We start from the raw sequence: 18514 nt of genomic DNA on the forward strand, positions 1-18514 counted from the left end.
AATTTTATATAGGAATTTATTATAAAGTTACAAAATGTTTCAAATATTGCTTAATAAGCCATAAAAATAGTTAATAAATTTTTATATTATACTATACTTCTGATATCAGATATTTAATATCTTTACATAATCAGTACAAAATTCAACTAAGAATTTCTCTCTCAAAATATCATAAATTTTTAATCTATAAGTGCATTTGAGCTTTACTATATTATATATACTAACTATATATAATTCTAAAATGAATTAAATCTATATTATATTGATATTATAATACAATACTTTAATCATTAATGTATTTAATAAATCAATCAATTTACATAATGTATTTTAAGCTTATATTGACATTAAGACATGATCTAAAATATATATTAGATTATTATATTTCAATAATATATTTCTGCAATTTAGAAGAATTATCTTTATATTTCAATTTGTTGTGGATTTTTGAATCCATAGACCTCTGATATGTGGTAGGGATCGTTGAGTGGTCAGATACGTTACCTCATAGGTGGTGAGCTCGCCCAGGCTGAGCCCCGAATGCTTGGCGAAGTCATGTTTAGTGAACAAGCTGCTTTAGAGCTTAGAAGGATTCTGCATCTAGAACCTTCAACAAAGTACAAGTGTCAAGCAGCACAAGCTTCTTACACTCTCTTTTTGGGCACTGCCCACAACAGTATCCACATATCTAGACCTTGCATGAATGTTTGTTTTGCTTTACTGATTGATGAGATCGAAGTCTCAAAAATACTGAATTATCAACCCACCATGTCATCACAATCTGCTCCTATCCGATCTCAGACTGGAGGCCAGCTCCACGACAAAACTGCAAACCATCTCAAGACATCCAATACCCCACTTGATGAAGACGACGAGTTTGAGGATTTCCCTGTTGAAGGTAGACTTGCGATTGTTATATTGCTTCAATTGCTGATTCCGAGCTTAGACTGGCCCCAAGAAGATGCCGAAGCCCTTGGCTCAACCGGCACGAACAACGACCATCTATGGGAGGAAAGCTGGGATGATGTCGACAGCAACGAGGAGTTTTCGCAGCAACTAAAGTCAGTCTTTTGAAAACCAAGAATGCTTAGCCCTTGAAATACCTAGGCCATTTGAATGACCTTTTCACTAATCAACCGTGATTAACTTTAGGGAAGAATTGAAGAAAGTGGAAGCTGTTAAACACCAATGAGCTATCCGTGCTGATACTATGCAGCAGCAAACTTATCTGGCGGCCTGGTTTCTGAATCTAAAGAGGAAATTCATGTTACACTACCTTGTAAGGGTATCGCTTCTATCATACTGGATTTCCATCCTTGGAAGTGTTCCTTGAATCTTGTCTTGCTCCTTGGCGAGGATAGAATAGATTGCAACCAGCCTGGGAGATTTGATACGATAATTCGAGGAGAACTTGGTACTTAGCCGACAAACTGGCAGTAAAATGTTTTGATTTTCAGCATTCCCTGCGTTATGCAGTAGCAAGTTGCTGGAAAACATGGATTTAAGTCATCCTCACCACTGTATCAAACCACCTCTCTAAAGGTATTGTTATACATAAATAACCAGGCATTACTAGACTAGAGAGTCACAAGAACAGTGAGTCAGTGGCCCTTGTGCCCATAGCTAGTTAAGGAAATTACTGCTAAATCATAGCGAACTGTTTAGTTAACTAACCTATTAACTACTAGTCACTTTGTGACCGGGATAATGAATCTAGAGAATGGAACACATCCGCATGAATCTTTTGTTGATCGAATCGTTCGGACTTTTAAATATAGTCGACTATATCTTGAAGCTATTCAGTTACAGTGGTACACATCGAAAATCAGATTTCCAAACTTTCAGTACTCGGGTTCTCCTGTGTAGCAATGATGAGAAAATCACTTGTTCGACAGGGCAGAAACGCCAGGCAAATTTTTCCCTTCAAGCAGTTCCAGGGATGCCCCGCCGCCAGTAGATACATGGCTCAGCTTGCTTTCCACGCCGTACTTCGCTGCGACGGTAGCGGTATCTCCGCCGCCAATAATGACCACCTTCCCCTCTTGCGCAGCGGATACGGCAGCCTTAATAGTCTCCTCGGTCGCTTTGGCGAACGCATCCATTTCAAACACGCCAGGAGGGCCGTTCCAAAGGATCGTCTTTGCTTCTTTGATCGCGGCTTGGAAGAGCCTGATGCTCTTTTCACCGCAATCAAGGCCCATCCAACCATCTGGAATGCCGTCACTATCGATAGCATAGCCGACCTTTGCATCGGCAGCAAACTTGTCTCCGGTTATAAAGTCCACTGGGAGGACAACTTCCACGTTGCATTCTTTGGCTTTCGCCATGATATGGTGTACGTTTTTGCTTCCAGGTTCGTCGAATAAACTGTTCCCTATTTTCATATTGTCGAGGACCTTTTTGAAAGTGAACGCCATCCCCCCACAAATAATAAGGCTGTTGACTTTGTCGAGGAGGTTGTCAATCAACTGAATTTTGTCTGAAACTTTAGCACCTCCCAAAATCGCTAAAAAGGGGCGCTGTGGGTTTTCGAGGACTTTTGCGAAATATTCCAGCTCCTTTTTGACTAGGAACCCCGAGGCTTTCTGGGGCAAATCTATCCCAACCATTGAGCTATGGGCTCTGTGGGCTGTCCCGAAAGCATCATCTGCATTGTTAAAAATATCTTAGCTTGTATCCTCTTTTCGTTCTCAAAGCTATGGCACTCACTAATATACACGTCTCCTAATGCAGTCAAGGCTTTGCGGAATTCGTCAACTTTGCTTTTATCAGCTTGGACCTTTTTGCCATCCTGATCTTTGTAGCTTCCTTCTTCCTCCGGATGGAAACGAAGATTCTCCAAGAGAATTATCTGCCCATCACTTGCCGCGGAGATAGCTTCATCAACTTCTTTTCCAACACAATTATGGACAAATTTGACCGGCTTTCCAAGAAGCTTTGCCAATTCAGGTGCAACAGGGGCCAGGCTATATTTGCCATTTGCTTTCCCATCTGGTCGACCAAGGTGAGACATCAAAACAACAGATTTAGCCCCATGATCAATAGCATACTTGATTGTGGGCAGAGCACCGACGATTCGCTGGTTGTTCGTGATATTCTTGTTCTCATCTAGTGGCACATTGAAATCAACCTAGCACACCATGCATCAGACAATTTCAAGATAAACATCTTTAGAAGAAGATAGTGCTTTCAGGCACATACACGAATCAAAACACGCTTCCCCTTGAGATCAACATCAGTGATAGCTAGCTTGTTTGACAAGGACATCTTGGCCTGATCCGACGATCTTGTTTGCGATGAGCAGAAAATGAATGCTTAATTGAGTTATCTAAGTAGTTGAAATAAAGGTTGGGACCAGGGAGATTGGTTGCTTTTATATTCTGTGTCCATGTTTTTCAAGCAACAAAACAGGAAGGTGGGGTGAACAGCTTGGTGGGGTAACTGGAGTAACTACGGAGTAGTTAACTAACTAATTAGTTAGTTTACTACTCTCTACTCTGTAGCTGTGAGGTTGGAAACTTGTTGACTGGTTAACTTAGTTGGGAACAAGTTGACTGAATTAAATATGGAGGATGGTTCTGTACAGAGTATGGAGTATCTGTTCTGTATTTGAGAATTGTCCATTGAGTCAGTTAACTTCAAATGATGGGATCTCCACGCCAGTTTGATAACCACAGTTAACTACAGAGAACTCTGTATGGAGTAACTCTAGTTTGTTAATAGTTGTTAACTTGCTGGCTGTGGAGGGTTGTCCACTTACTACTTAATTAACTAGCTAGTTAGCAAGTTATTTTCAGAGCATGTTTGGAGTAATTACTCTGTTACAGAGCACTCTGGAGTTCCTCCATAATTAACTAACTTAATTAACTAGTTAAATAGTTAACTAATCAGAGCAAGCGCCAAGGCCTTGTCTTGAATCCTGCCCTTTGCGTCATAATCTCCTTTTCAGGAAACCGTTTCTCCACAAGTCCTCAGTCTTCATTTCTTGTCGTGAGTTTCCAGCCACGGTATAACCCACTCACCATGATGGTCAACATAGCAAGGCTCTGTCTACTGGACTGTTTGAATAGGCGTTACATATACGGTTATGTTGTGAGTCGATTTCAAGCTCAATTTACTACGGGCTGCATCAATGTTCCGAAAGGACTGTTAACCTCCGGCCTGTAGCCTCTGCTGCATGCACTCCTATTCATTTTGGAAATGGCCATCACTATGCGATTAGCTGCGAAATTTAACTCTTACTATGCTGAAAGGCCAGGTAACTGTCATCATCATCGCAGACTCGACTGGGTGGGTTACCTACATACTGACTTGCTTCTTTGCATAGTTCTAACAACTATGGTTACCAACGCTGTAAGTACATTCTCAGTCCGTCCTCATGGAGGAAGCTTTGTCGTTTTCCACCGTTAAGTCAGTCAGGTCCTTGGGGGTATAGCAGATACAGTTGCACAGTCAATTACGGCGGTCCGTTCACGAGCAAAGTCGAGTCGGAGGACGAGAGGTTCCGATGACAGTTTTATGTCATTAGAGATACATGATCTTCACCAAGGGAAAAAGCCAACCACTGACCTAGCAACGCCCAAAAGAGCGCCTCACCCATTCGATTTTGAGCGCCTCACCCGATTTATGGCCTATGGATTTTTCATGGCTCCAATCCAATTTCAATGGTTTGGCTTTCTCTCGCGGATCTTCCCGATTACCAAGAAGCATGCTACTATACCTGCGCTGAAGCGAGTGGCAATGGATCAACTTATTTTTGCACCGATCGGTATGTGTGTCGCAGCTCTATGTTCGTATTATGTTGATACTGATCAAGACTAGGTCTTGTTTGTTTCTTTACTTTTATGACTGTTGCCGAAGGTGGCGGGCGTAGAGCAATTACGCGTAAATTCCAGGATGTTTATATACCGACTCTGAAAGCCAATTTCATCTTATGGCCGCTAGTGCAAATCCTGAATTTCCGCATAATGCCTATTCAATTCCAAATCGTTAGTTGTCCCTTTTTGCTTTCCCTGGACGAAGAGACAAAACTAACTACAAAATAAGCCTTTTGTATCTTCAGTTGGCATTGCATGGACTGCCTATTTATCCCTTACTAATTCTGCGGAGGAAGATTAACAAGGTAAGCAAGGAATATATGGGATTGATCAATTAAGGACCTCTTTTCATGGACTTAAAAAGGGCTAACCGCTCGCCTAAAGTGATTGTCTCGAGGATTATCAATGAGATTTAAAATTTAGTAAATGGTACTTGAGAAGAGGATTGGGTCACCAGTTTCTGATTGGCATCTTGTATAAGAAGGCGCCCAAGGAAATATTTATGTGATCCCTTCCTTTCTGGATATAAATCCCATTGGGCATCTAAATAGGAGCCCTGTTACAGGCCCGCGATGATATCCGGTAATTTTTCGATCTCTATGGTATCATTTGTCTCTAGGTCTATGACTTTAATAGCTGCTATACTTAGTGGGCCTGATGTGAGCGGAAGCATCGGCAATCGAACTGCATAGCAAGTACCTGGGAATAGAGGGCTGCGGCAGGGAGATTAATAAATAAGACACAATCACGACCGAGTTTCCGAGAATACTCACGTAAATTTGAGATCTGCGCTCAGGAAGAGTAGCCTTGTTTCATATGAAGTTGCAGCACTTTGCGTTGTTGACAAAATGTGATTTTCATTCGTTACCGCATTTGCGACATCCTCTGCGTCTAGTATCGATAACGGTGCTCGATTAGGAATGAAATTTTGGAAACGGGAACTCTTATTAGGTAGTACGAGCATCGCGAATGTTCTTGGTTTGTCGGAGCGGTTGACTACAAATACATCCCAGTCAAACGTTTGGGAAGCCTCGATGTGTCTCGGAGCATATAAGGACATGGCAACGTCATGGCTAATAGCCGATGAGGCTGCGAAGGAAGGAGGGTGTATTTTGGAGAATGCCTCGTCGACTGGAGCCATTGATAGGTTGGTTGGTCGACTATTCCGTTGCAATACCTGGCTCGGGCCCCCGAACGTAGGATTCAAAGGCAAGGAGAAGTCGACATTTGTTTTCCAGCGCATCAAAATTTTGGGCCGACAATCTTGGGAAAGTAAGACCAAGGCACGAATGGAGATATCTAGGGCAGAATGGGTGGCGGTTGTCGATACAGACGAGCATCCATTCTCATCGGGGATTAGCTTGAAAACAAGTGTGATATCGTCTCGAGCCCGGCAAACTATGGGCAGTCCAGATCCGCATGCCAAACTCATGTTTGTCACAGTACCAGCCGATAATGAGAGGTCAACTGATTCCAAAACCATATCGAGTTTTGTAAACGGGGTTACCTCGAAATCTAAACTTGCCATTGTCACTGCGGTGCTCGAGTAGGTATTCAATCGTGAGTAGCGAACTTTTGCGCTTGCCACAGGAATGATTCGTATGGGATTGTGCAGTGGCTGTGATATACGGTAAGCTCGACCCTCAGCTTTTGAGGGTGCCACATGCAAAAGCCTCGAGGTAGGAAGGTGAGGTTTGGAAGCATGTAGTGAAGGGTCGTGTCGCAAGGCTTCGAAGATGTTTAGTGAAGCAGGCGCACGGCTGGGTAAGTAATCATCTTCGACAACTACTTTCGGCGGGCTAAACGTTGCAGACGCCATGAAAACCACACAAGGCTGTTGAAGACGGGTTCGTGGTCGACCTAGTCTTCGTTAGGAGGAAAAGGTTGTGCGGTGTCGCAGAACGTACGCAAGTAGGCATCTACTTTCCAAATGACATATATATAGTCATGTTTATATTCATCACTATCCACTGTATGAATAATGACAAGGGGGTCATCGACATCTTGTACGAAACCGGAGCATATGAGTTCTCTTGTTGAAGCATCTTCAAAGTTGGGTTGTAGGCCTTCAGCATGCGCCGTAAAGACATCTAGGCGAATTGATGCTCCTGGTAAATGAGATTTCAAAGTAGTGTCCGTGGATTTCTCCAATTGGAGGGCAATGTACACGGTAACAAGCTCATCTATGGACTTTTGATAAGAAAGGAAGGCCCTGCATGCTGCGGCGGAGTTCTCACCGAAAAAGAGTAGACTGCGCTGTGGGAGAGTGGTAAAGGGTAATTGACAGCTCCCAACGTCTCGTTCTAATGACAATTTCAAAGCCTCTTCGAGATTGACCTCCGATGCTTGGGGAATGATCGTGTGGATTTTCGCATTGCTGAGAAAGTCAGCAGCACTCATGTTTTCAGACTGAAGTTGGGTGGGGTTGGTGGAGGCTGTTGGTAAAGCGAGCACTTGGTTACAGAGCAACTTACTGGGCCAACTGACCTGTGCCCGCTAATAGTGGTTATTTGGATGCCAGCATGCACAGTCGCGGTTTTCAAGTTTGATCGGTACCGACTAATCTTGAAGTACTCCGTACATACATGCCAGTAAAAGGATCAAGGCTTGTACTACATCCACTAACTAGTTACTAGCCCGTTGTCTGAACCCCTATGGAGTTAGCCATACACCACGTGACCAGCTAGTACTTCTTGCAGCTAAAATCTTCCATCACTGATCAGCACAGTGGTCCGGATTTCGTGGCTCCTTGCTGCTCCTTACAGGCAACTCATTCGCTTATCATGGATACCATGGGCTCCAATCCCGTATCAGCTTTTCCACTGTGGCAGGAGGCTCGGAATGCGGACGGGCGAGTCTATTACTACAATGTCCAAACCAAGGCTACCCAATGGGCCAAACCGTTCGAGCTTATGACCTCGCAGGAAGTATGTTTTGTGTCGTACGTCTTGCTTTGATTTCAAGGTTGCTAATTTACAATCCCAGCGCGCCCTGGCTAATCAGCCATGGAAAGAGTATACCGCCGAAGGGGGCCGAAAATACTGGTACAACACGGAGACAAAGAAGAGCTCTTGGGAAATGCCTGATATTTATAAGAATGCCCTTTCCAAGGGGCAAGATCTAGGAAGACTAACGCCCGGGTAAGTTTCATGGATTATTTGAAGTTAGATGTAATCTCATGAATATTTCTAGAACAGCTGATTTCGTCGCTGGTGGTGTAACAACTCTGAGTGCATACCCGCCACACCGGGACCGTGCCGACCATGAGCGCAATATTGGCGAACGTCGAACCTTATATGGTACAGCTGAAATGAACGGCACTGTTGGTTCTCAGCACGCCGAACTGGATTATCCCACATTTGAAGATGCAGAAGCCGCTTTTATGAAACTCCTTAAACGGCATGGCGTACAAGCGGATTGGAATTGGGAACAAGCGATGCGTGTCGTGATCAGGGACCCTCAATACCGTGCTTTAAAAGATCCGCGAGACCGTAAGGCTGCATTCGAGAAATATGTGGTTGAAGCCCTCACCCAAGAAAAAGACCGCGCAAAGGAAAGACTGGCCAAATTAAGAACAGATTTTGGTACTATGCTGCGAAGACATCCAGAAATCAAACATTATAGTCGATGGAAAACCATCTACCCTATCATCCAATGTGAAACAATTTTCAGATCTACAAGCGATGAGAATGAGCGGCGCCAATTTTTCGAAGAGTATATATTGGAACTTAAGAAGGATACTGCAGAAGCGGAAGCTAACATGCGGAAAATCTCAAAGGAGAATCTTGCTGGGATCCTACGAGGTTTGGACTTGGAACCATACACACGTTGGTCGGAGGCGCGGGATCTGATTTATTCAAATGGGCAAATCCAAAGCGAATTACAGTCAAAAATCTTGACACAGTCAGATATCCTCATAGCTTTCGAAAACCATATAAAACTTCTGGAACGAACATTCAACGATGCAAAGCAGCAACAAAAAGCGAATAAAATGCGGAGGGAGCGTCAAAACAGAGATAATTTTGTGGACTTGTTACGAGATTTTAGGAATCAAGGTAAAATCAAGGCTGGCAGCAAATGGATGGATCTTTTCCCACTTATTCAAGAGGACATCCGGTACAAACATATGCTCGGCCAACCTGGCTCCACCCCACTGGATCTGTTTTGGGACGTGGTAGAAGAGGAAGAGCGGTCATTGAGAGCTCCACGAAACGATGTCCTTGATGTCCTAGACGTGAGTAGCTGCTTGCTCGTTAGAAATCCGCTCACGATTTGCTCACAAGTTATAGGACAAACGTTATGAACTTACATTAAAGACGACCTTCGATGAATTTGCTCTTATCATGAAAGCTGACCGCCGCACAGAAAGAATTGATCACGAAACACTTCAGCTTATTTTCAATCGCCTTCGAGAAAAAGTGGTTCGGAGAACAGAGGATGAGAAACATGCGGCGAGTCGTCATCAACGCCGCGCTGTAGATGCGTTGCGGTCAAGGATCAAGCGTCTCGACCCGCCTATTCGGGTTTCGGATACATGGGAACAAGTGAAGCAAAGGGTTGAAAAGACTGAGGAGTATCATGCTGTCGACAATGAGGAATTACGCTGCTCAGCATTTGACAAGGCTGTTCGTCGCCTTAAAGAAAAGGAAGAGGATGCCGAGAGAGACCGTGAAGCAAGCGACCGTGACCGCCGTGAGGCTTATGACCGCTTTGATCGCTTGGACCGTTCGGAGCGTGGCCACCGCAGTACCCATGCCACTTACCGGGCCGAAAGAAGAGCCACGAGCCGTTTGAGCCGTACACCGGAACCGGATGCTTACGAAGCTGATCGCCGGAAGGCACAGGCAGATCGCGAGAGATCCTATCGAAAAGCCAGTGGACTTTCGCCGGTTCCCACGTCACACCGGGAGAAGGATAGGGATAGAGAACGAGGCCGGGGCCGGGGCAGGGATCGGGATCGAGAACGAGAACGAGAGCGTGAAAGGCCAAGTAGTCGCCACGTTGGTCATTATGATCGAGAGCGCCGTGACTGGGAAGAAGAGCGTGAAAAGCTATATCCAAGCCGTGCCGACCCGAGAAGTAGCCGTGAGGAACTTGATTATGGCGTTGAAGAGGTTTCCCGGAGCACATCCAGTCAAATGGTCGGTGAACGGCGGCGACGTCGAGATAGTGAAACTGAGAGTGTGGGAAGTCGTGGCGCAAAACGCTACAGGCGAGATGGCAGGGATCCTGACCGCATGGCTGATCGGCCTAGAAGGGACAAGGAAAGCCAAAGGCTACTTACTAAAGGCTCATGCATGGATATTGCGTCCGAGAATTCAAATACTGAATGTTTCCGTGGCAAAGAAAATCCAGCCGTTCACTCAGGTAGTGAAGAAGGTGAAATCGAGGAGGATTGAACGGGCAGCATTCAAGGCATACAGTTAACTATGTATATTTTAACTCCATCAACATCAGACAGATGCTGCTTCCCTCCATTCGCGTGAAAGACTGTTTTCATTCCTTAACATACTTCATTCCCACAAATTAATGGAGCTAACAAGCTTAAGTGAGTAGCTCATTCACAATTCTGTCTGGCATGCCCTAGGTGCATAATTGCTGAGGATAGATGTTCTTAGAAGGATGGTGGTGTTTTCAGCTAACAGAGTACTCTGTATGAAGTGATTTTTCCTGTCATGTAAAGAGTATACCTAGCGCAATATGACTTGAACAAGGACTTTTTCAAGATGCAAGGAACCATTAATCTGAACATAAACTATGAAATCAGGACCAAGGAAAGTAATATTTAAATGTAAAGTGCAAAGCTTAACCTCAAGACTACCTTGGATGGCACTTCAGGAGAGCACAAGCCATATGGAACCTATCCTCGACTGACCACATATCTCATGTCCGCTGCACCTAGGAAAGGTCATAATGGACCACCACTACAGCTGTTGGCCCCCGGCTTTCTGGATTGCTCTAAGGCGTCCTAGGGAATTACGGTAATTTGCGTGGGGCTTCCCAGTCCGCATGACGACCGCATACAAGGCTCTGGGACAGTGCATCTCAGCAACAGGGGAAAAAAAGGATTGGGACGCCCTTGGAACTGTCGCCTAATGGCCGTTTCAATGTTAACACAGCGCCAAGCGGGATGATGCTGTTAATCCAGATCACAAGGCGGTAAAAGCCTCCCGAAGGCTGTAAACCAAAGTAGGCTTGTGCACAAGACTGGTATCTGAGTGAGCCCCGTTGGAAATAGCTTTGTATCCTAAGCCTTAGCTCTCATCTTCTAGGAAGAACTGCGCATGTGTTAGCAAGGAAAAGAGGAACGAGGAATTAATCACCCACATAGTTCCCACCCAGCTTTTGTTCCTGATCTAGCTGGCTTTTGTCTTTATTAATTCTGGGCCGAAAACTATTTGGATCGCGCCGGAATGTGACGTCCAAATTCTTCAAGAACTTATTGCAGCCTGTTAAGAGGGACTCAGGCTTGTTTGCCTTCGCATCGATCGACGGCTTGCCGTCGAAAACAATAACTCGATCAGCAAGATAAGTAGCCATGATGAAGTCGTGCTCGACGATAAATGCGGTTTTCTTGGTATGCATGATGAATCGCTTGATGACGCGAGCGGCGACAATACGCTGCTCTGAATCGAGGTATGCACTCGGTTCATCGATCAGGTAAATATCAGCGGGCATTCCCAAGGCAAGAACGATAGCGACTCGCTGAAGTTCTCCACCAGAAAGGTTTTGTACTTCTTGGTCAATGAAGTCGTCAATCTTGAGAGGTTTATAGACATCTGTCTGAAACTGGGGAGAAAGGAACGCAGCTTTGATGCGTTTGAAGAACAATTGTCGAACAGTTCCTTGAAACTTGGGCGTAATCTTTTGAGGTTTCATGCTAATATTCATGGCAGGAACAGCCTTTCCACCATCAGGCTTCTCCACCCCAGCTAACATTTTGCAGAATGTTGTTTTACCAGTACCGTTTTCTCCCATCATAACAACAATTTCAGAATTTGTAAACCTGCCGGCTTCAATACTAAGATGGAAAGAGCCAAGTGTTTTCTCCATTGCTGGGTAACTAAAGGCCCTGCCTTGGTCGGCAATGAAATCATCACCGGCTTCCGCGATTCGAAAGGTAAGAGACTCTTCTCGGAAACGAAGATTCTCTGTAGGGATGTGGCCGTCTAGGAATATATTTATTCCTTCGCGAACAGAAGCAGGGAGGGTCACAACTCCATAAACAGCCGGGCGGCCATAGAGCACGCAAATAAAGTCAGACAGATAATCAAGAACAGATAAGTCGTGCTCCACAACGATTACGTAGTCATCGGGTCGAAGTAATTCGCGGATGGTCCGGGCTGCACTGAGACGCTGTTTGACATCCAGATATGAGGATGGTTCGTCAAACATATAACTAGAATTCGAGGTTAAGCCGTAGAACGAGACCTAAGGGTAGAACTCGAAGCTTACACATCTGCTTGCTGAACACAGACAAGGCCGATTGCAAAACGCTGGAGTTCTCCACCTGACAGTAAGCCAATATCGCGATCCCTAACTTGATTAAGTTCTTCAAACGAGATTAAATTAGCACTAGAGACGAGTAACAGGTCAAACGATTTGAATACCTAAGACTTCCATAACATGATCCATGTTGCCCATCTGTGCGCGGGCCTTTATGAGAGGACCCACAGATTTCACAGTGCCTTTGACAGCTTTGGGGATTTGGTCAACATATTGTGGTTTCACAACAGCTTTAAGATCATCTTCAAGGACTTTGGTGAAGTAATCTATGGCCTCTGTTAGATGTAATGATGGAGAAAATCTTAAATAGAAGTCCCTACTTTGAAGTTCGGATCCACGAAAATATTTCAGGATTTCTTCCCAATCTGGCGGGTTGTCATAGCGGCCAAGGTTGGGTTTCAATTTCCCACTAAGAATTTTCAGCGCAGTGCTTTTCCCAATACCGTTTGTCCCAACTAAACCAAGAACCTGGCCTGGACGTGGCATTGGTAGCCGGTGGAGCTTGAAGCTATTCGCCGAATATCGATGTGTTACCTGCGTTTCAAGGTTTGTGGGAAGATTGATGATGTGAATTGCGCCAAAGGGGCATTTCTTCGGACAAATGCCACACCCTATACACAACCTTTCTGATATAAACGCAATTTTGGATTCCGGTGTTACTTCGATGCATAGTTTACCCGTCCGCACAACAGGGCAGGATTTTTTGCATTCTTGGCGGCATTTCTAGGTCGACGACGATTTAGCATGGGACAAGTGCAAACATTCAAGCTCTGGATACAACTCACTTTTGGCTTGCACTATCAAGACAGAAATCCCAAGATCAGCAATGAAACACACAAGTCTTCAGGAGGAAAGGCGAAGAGCAGGTGCGGGGTATACTTTGTCACTATTGACAATCGCAATTCTGCAACAAAGTGAAATATTAGTAGAAAGAAAGGACGGCTTGTTCGATATAGACATACCGAGTCAGTTTATCTGACATGATCACAGAGTTCCGTTTGTCTTCCCGGCTTGAAACACAATTGATTCAAAGTAGCCCCGCAGTGTGTTAGGACACACAACTCGAATCTATTTGCAAAGGCCTAGGGCTTTATGTAACTGGCTCACGAAGGTCGAGTCCGGATCGATTCACCTCTCAGCATAAGGGGATTCTAAAGAGAGTAGAATAGTCTGTGCAGGACGAAGCAATATCAACTTGGACGGAAAGGCGAAATTTGTGTGATCGAGCAACTAAAAGGTGGGATATGCTTATGTCAGAACAACCCAGATGGCAGATGGCGCTAAGGCCCAAACAGGAACAGCCGCCTGCTCCTCACGAGGCTAAGCCGCTTTGGGCATCTTTCTCTTCACCCACTGGCGAGGCGCTTCCTCCAACCACTCTAACGATTCTCTCCCTCCATCAAACTCTCAGTTCATCACCCCAGAGCTCCCCTGCCCTCCCACCATTTCTCAGCACCGCGTATCCCATTAACGGGCGACATTGGCCTCACGTACCCTTTTGCTTGGGTGGGTCCAAGATATGGATCGTAAGTTTCCAGTTACTTTTTCCTTTCGCTTTACTGTTACTCTCTGCTCGTCGCCGTTCTGCATCATTTGTTGCCGTCCTCGGTTTGCCTTGCGATCCCAATGCTTCTTGTATGCGCTTTGATAATTCTTCAGCATGAAGTTGGAGACCCAGTTTTGCATATTTCTACTAGCTTGGTCTAGCGGCCGCTTTCTTAACCTGCAAACATAATTTCCACTGTCACCCCCGTCATCTCCCATTTCATCTACCCTTCTGGCGCGGCTTGAATCTGTTTTAACTTCATATTTTCGCGCTATACTAGCTTCAGATGGCTTCGTCGCTTTGCATTCTGCGTCGCGTATGTTCTTGATATCTGTCTGTGCCGTTTATGATGCTCCTCCATCCCTAATTCTGCTGCAATGTTAACTTCGCTGCCGTAGCCACAGCCATGGTGATCCCGAGCACAACAACATCGGCTCTTGCAGCAATTGAACACACGATCGAGATTGTGGATAAACTGGCAAATCTGGAAGAGGCGACTCTGATGAGCCAGGGAAACAACCATGAATCTGATCCTGAAGCTTCGTACGATCCGAACGGCACCTCCGCTGGTGCCCATCAAATTACACCTCCTGATGTAGACGACGCAGCACATAGAATAACGCCAGAGTCCCCCTCGGATTACGACGTCGTTAGTTCTCGCCAGGGCGTTTCATCTTCCGTGGACGGAGATGGCGATTCCCATATGGAAGATGTTTCAGACGGCCCAGAGATCGTGTCCGGATCGTCAAGCTCGTCGGACCTTAGATCGAAAAGAGGTGTGAAGCGAAAGTCTCCCTTTGACGAGGGTGACTATATTCGGAATAATCCAAGTTTATATGGGTTGCGCCGAAGCAGTCGCACGCGTCCGGCCCGTCAGGCTCTCCAGACAGCGACTGACTCCGAGTCCGATGAGATTGCAAGACCCATAAAGAGGAGGCGCCCCCAACTTCCGTCAAGCCGATCATCTCCCTCACACTCCACACACTCTGACTCCGACTCGTCAAGCGATATTTATAGCGACTCGTATAGTAGTCGGAAACTTAGACGCCACCGATTGGCGCAGTCGAAGGCCGACTTGGTTCCAGCTCATGCGGAACTACGGTTTTCTACGCGTCGTTCCAACAAAATCTTAAACTACAATGAAGATGCCGACGATGATTTGTTTGGAGACGAATCGGATATGATGACACCCTTGGATTGGGCGAACGTTGTCGATGACAACAGACCCGCCATAGATGTTGTTCTTAATCATCGATTGAAAGAAGGGATGGATTCTACCAAACCTGGCCTTGATCGCTCAGACTTCGAGTTTTATATCAAGTGGCAGGGAAGGTCACATTACCATGCAACCTGGGAGACGGACGAGTCGCTTGTTGGGTGCCGTAGTACGCGACGCCTTGATAACTATGTCCGAAAGGTGCTCGTGCAAGAGGTCTCCTTTATTAATAATCTAGACCTGGCCCCAGAAGAAAAAGAGAAATGGAATTTAGACCGTGAGCGGGACATCGAAGCTATAGAGGATTTCAAACTCGTCGAACGTGTCATCGGCTCCCGGAAAGTTGACAACACTACTGAATATTATGTTAAATGGAAACGGCTTTTCTATGAAAATTGCACCTGGGAGCCCGCGGAGCTTGTCAGTAATATTGCTCAGCAAGAAATTGACCGTTACCTTGACCGATGCTCCCGGCCCCCTGTCTCTAATAGGCTGGAGTCGAACCAGGCGACTCGATCGGCGTTCGAGCCCATTCATGGAACCCCAGATTTCATCTGCAACGGTAAACTAAAGGACTTCCAGGTGAAAGGTGTCAACTTTATGGCATATAACTGGGTTCGTGGCCGAAATGTCGTTCTTGCGGATGAAATGGGTTTGGGCAAGACGGTTCAGACTGTCGCGTTTATCAACTGGTTACGGCATATGAGAAACCAACAAGGACCATTCATCGTGGTAGTACCGTTGTCCACAATGCCATCATGGGCTGAAACGTTCGATTATTGGACACCAGATTTGAATTATGTGGTGTACAGTGGGAATGAAGCGTCTCGGAATATAATCAAGGAATACGAGCTGCTTGTCGACGGCAATATCAAGCGACCAAAGTTCCATGTCCTTTTGACTACTTATGAATACGTACTGGTCGACGCATCGTTCCTTAGCCAAATCAGATGGCAGTTCCTTGCTGTTGATGAAGCGCACCGCTTGAAAAATCGAGATTCTCAATTGTATGCAAAATTACTTGAATTCAAGTCACCAAGTCGGCTGTTAATCACAGGAACCCCGGTCCAAAATAATCTCGGAGAGCTTTCTGCTTTGATGGACTTCCTAAATCCGGGATTGATTGAAATCGATGAGGATATGGATCTCAGCTCAGAGATGGCAAGTTTCAAATTGGCCGAATTGACCAAAGCCATCCAGCCATTTATGCTCCGCCGCACAAAGTCTAAGGTCGAAACTGACTTGCCGCCAAAGTCAGAAAAGATCATCCGTGTTGAACTTTCAGATGTGCAATTGGAGTACTATAAAAATATTCTCACTAAGAATTATGCCGCTCTCAACCAGGGCTCTAAAGGTCAAAAACAATCCCTACTTAATATCATGATGGAGCTGAAAAAAGCAAGTAACCACCCTTTCATGTTTGCCAATGCAGAAGAGCGAATCTTGCAGGGTAGCACTCGTCGAGAGGATGCATTAAGAGCTTTGATTACTAGTAGCGGCAAGATGATGCTACTAGATCAACTACTAGCGAAATTGAAGAATGACGGCCACCGGGTTCTCATCTTCAGTCAGATGGTTCGCATGCTCGATATCCTTGCTGACTACATGGAAGCCCGGAATTTCGCCTATCAACGATTGGACGGCACTATTGCAGCTGGGCCGCGTCGTTTATCAATTGAACATTTCAATTCCCCCGACAGCACTGATTTTGCTTTCCTGCTTTCGACCCGTGCCGGAGGGCTCGGGATAAATTTAATGACAGCAGATACCGTCATACTATTCGACTCGGACTGGAATCCGCAGGCTGACTTGCAAGCGATGGCACGCGCGCATCGAATTGGGCAGACGAAACCCGTTAGTGTCTACCGACTTGTATCAAAAGATACAGTCGAAGAAGAAGTTATAGAGAGAGCTAGGAATAAGCTACTTCTTGAATTCATTACTATCCAAAGAGGGGTGACAGACAAAGAGGCCACAGAATTAAAAGATAAGATGGTCCGCGCGGGTCACCATGTGAATGAGCCTACCTCATCCGAAGATATATCCCGTATATTGAAACGGCGCGGCCAGCGGATGTTTGAGCAATCCGGCAATCAAAAGAAATTAGAGGAACTTGATATCGACACTGTTCTTGCAAACGCCGAGGAACACAAAACCGAACAAGCTGAAGGCATGGAAGCCGACGGCGGTGAGGAATTTCTCAAAGCCTTTGAGTTTGTTGATGTTAAAGTGGACGACCTGACCTGGGATGAAATAATCCCGAAAGAAGAATTGGAAAAGATTAAGGGTGAAGAACAAAAAGAGTTGGAAGCCAGGCATCTCGCAGAAAACTTTGAACGTGGCCAGCCTAGGAAGCGGAAAGAAATGACGGATGAAAGACAGGAAAGGCAGGCAAAACGAAGGGCTCGCCAGCAAGTGAACGTAGATGTCAGCGATGGTTCTGACGCGTCACCACCACCGGACCCGAAACGACCCCTTACTGAGAAGGAAATCCGTCACCTTGCCCGTGCATATCTGAGATATGGCGATTTGGACGACCGCGAGGCAGACATTTTCCGGGAAGCGAAACTCCAGGATCGAGATCCTTCTGTTGTGAAAAGGGTACTTAAAGAAATAATTGAATCTGCCAACCATCACCTGCAGCGGGCAAACGACGAAATCCGGGCTCTTGAACGCGAGGGCAAAACATTCACCAAAAAGGAACGGAAGGCAGTGCTTTTTAACTATGGCGGGGTGAAGCGTTTGAATGCAGAAACAATTGTTGAGCGTCCCAACGAGATGCAGCTCCTGAGACAGGTCACGTCAGGTTTAGCTGATCCGAAGAGTTTCCGGGTCCCAGAGGCGACGAAAGCTGCAGACTACTCTTGTACCTGGGGGGCACGGGAAGATGGGATGCTTTGCGTAGGAATCGCTCGCCACGGATATGGGGCCTGGGCTCAGATCCGTGATGATCCTGATTTAGCTCTTGCCGACAAGTTTTTCCTGGAAGAACACCGAGCGGATCGCAAAAGTGAACTGACCCGGAACGGTGAAGGCATGAAATCCCCTGGTGCTGTTCATTTAGTGCGCCGTGCCGACTACCTTTTGTCCGTCATTAAAGACAAAATGAGCAATGGCACTAGCCCCGCTGCAAAAAAGGCCGTGGAAAATCACCACCGTAACAACAAAAAGCAAGGGTACTTTCGTCAATTAAATAGTGGTAGTATCTCTGCTTCGCCTGCTCCGTCAACATCTCGTAAGCGACGAGAATCGGACACACTCAGACATCGTGTTCACCCTCGTGGGAGCCGTGGTTGTGATCGCCAAAATACGCCAACCAGCATTGAGGTTCGAAAGGCCGTATCCGATATCGACAAAGTCCGCGGTAGGCATAATGGTAATATCTATTCTCGTCGCCGAAGCCATGATCATGGCAGCACTATATCTAAC

General features: G+C 45.8%; 7 protein-coding genes across 7 annotated transcripts; 4 read left to right on the plus strand and 3 right to left on the minus strand.

Annotated features, from left to right (window-relative positions):
* Positions 1-768: 768 nt before the first annotated feature.
* On the plus strand, positions 769-1192 carry UREG_03419 (uncharacterized protein; the record flags this gene model as incomplete). The annotated part of the gene is made up of 2 exons (XM_002543856.1): positions 769-1061; positions 1153-1192. The coding sequence occupies 2 exons, from the start codon at positions 769-771 to the stop codon at positions 1190-1192; spliced, it is 333 nt and encodes a 110-aa protein (XP_002543902.1).
* A 688-nt stretch (positions 1193-1880) lies between these two features.
* UREG_03420 (phosphoglycerate kinase) lies at positions 1881-3267 on the minus strand (the record flags this gene model as incomplete). Its single annotated transcript, XM_002543857.1, has 3 exons — positions 1881-2647; positions 2710-3130; positions 3202-3267. 3 exons carry the CDS (start codon positions 3265-3267, stop codon positions 1881-1883), a joined length of 1254 nt encoding a protein of 417 aa, XP_002543903.1.
* A 933-nt stretch (positions 3268-4200) lies between these two features.
* UREG_03421 (uncharacterized protein) lies at positions 4201-4993 on the plus strand (the record flags this gene model as incomplete). Its single annotated transcript, XM_002543858.1, has 4 exons — positions 4201-4258; positions 4328-4353; positions 4453-4768; positions 4896-4993. 4 exons carry the CDS (start codon positions 4201-4203, stop codon positions 4991-4993), a joined length of 498 nt encoding a protein of 165 aa, XP_002543904.1.
* Positions 4994-5586: 593 nt separating this feature from the next.
* UREG_03422 (uncharacterized protein) lies at positions 5587-7217 on the minus strand (the record flags this gene model as incomplete). The annotated part of the gene is made up of 2 exons (XM_002543859.1): positions 5587-6677; positions 6725-7217. 2 exons carry the CDS (start codon positions 7215-7217, stop codon positions 5587-5589), a joined length of 1584 nt encoding a protein of 527 aa, XP_002543905.1.
* A 383-nt stretch (positions 7218-7600) lies between these two features.
* UREG_03423 (uncharacterized protein) lies at positions 7601-10216 on the plus strand (the record flags this gene model as incomplete). Its single annotated transcript, XM_002543860.1, has 4 exons — positions 7601-7744; positions 7803-7957; positions 8010-9051; positions 9107-10216. 4 exons carry the CDS (start codon positions 7601-7603, stop codon positions 10214-10216), a joined length of 2451 nt encoding a protein of 816 aa, XP_002543906.1.
* Positions 10217-11132: 916 nt separating this feature from the next.
* UREG_03424 (ATP-binding cassette sub-family E member 1) lies at positions 11133-12809 on the minus strand (the record flags this gene model as incomplete). Its single annotated transcript, XM_002543861.1, has 3 exons — positions 11133-12216; positions 12273-12357; positions 12428-12809. The coding sequence occupies 3 exons, from the start codon at positions 12807-12809 to the stop codon at positions 11133-11135; spliced, it is 1551 nt and encodes a 516-aa protein (XP_002543907.1).
* Positions 12810-14275: 1466 nt separating this feature from the next.
* On the plus strand, positions 14276-18453 carry UREG_03425 (CHD1 protein; the record flags this gene model as incomplete). The annotated part of the gene is made up of 2 exons (XM_002543862.1): positions 14276-18320; positions 18422-18453. 2 exons carry the CDS (start codon positions 14276-14278, stop codon positions 18451-18453), a joined length of 4077 nt encoding a protein of 1358 aa, XP_002543908.1.
* Between the last annotated feature and the right edge of the window lie 61 nt (positions 18454-18514).

This window comes from Uncinocarpus reesii, genomic scaffold (genome assembly GCF_000003515.1).
Source record: "Uncinocarpus reesii 1704 scaffold_2 genomic scaffold, whole genome shotgun sequence".
NCBI classification, from domain to species: Eukaryota; Fungi; Ascomycota; class Eurotiomycetes; order Onygenales; family Onygenaceae; genus Uncinocarpus; species Uncinocarpus reesii.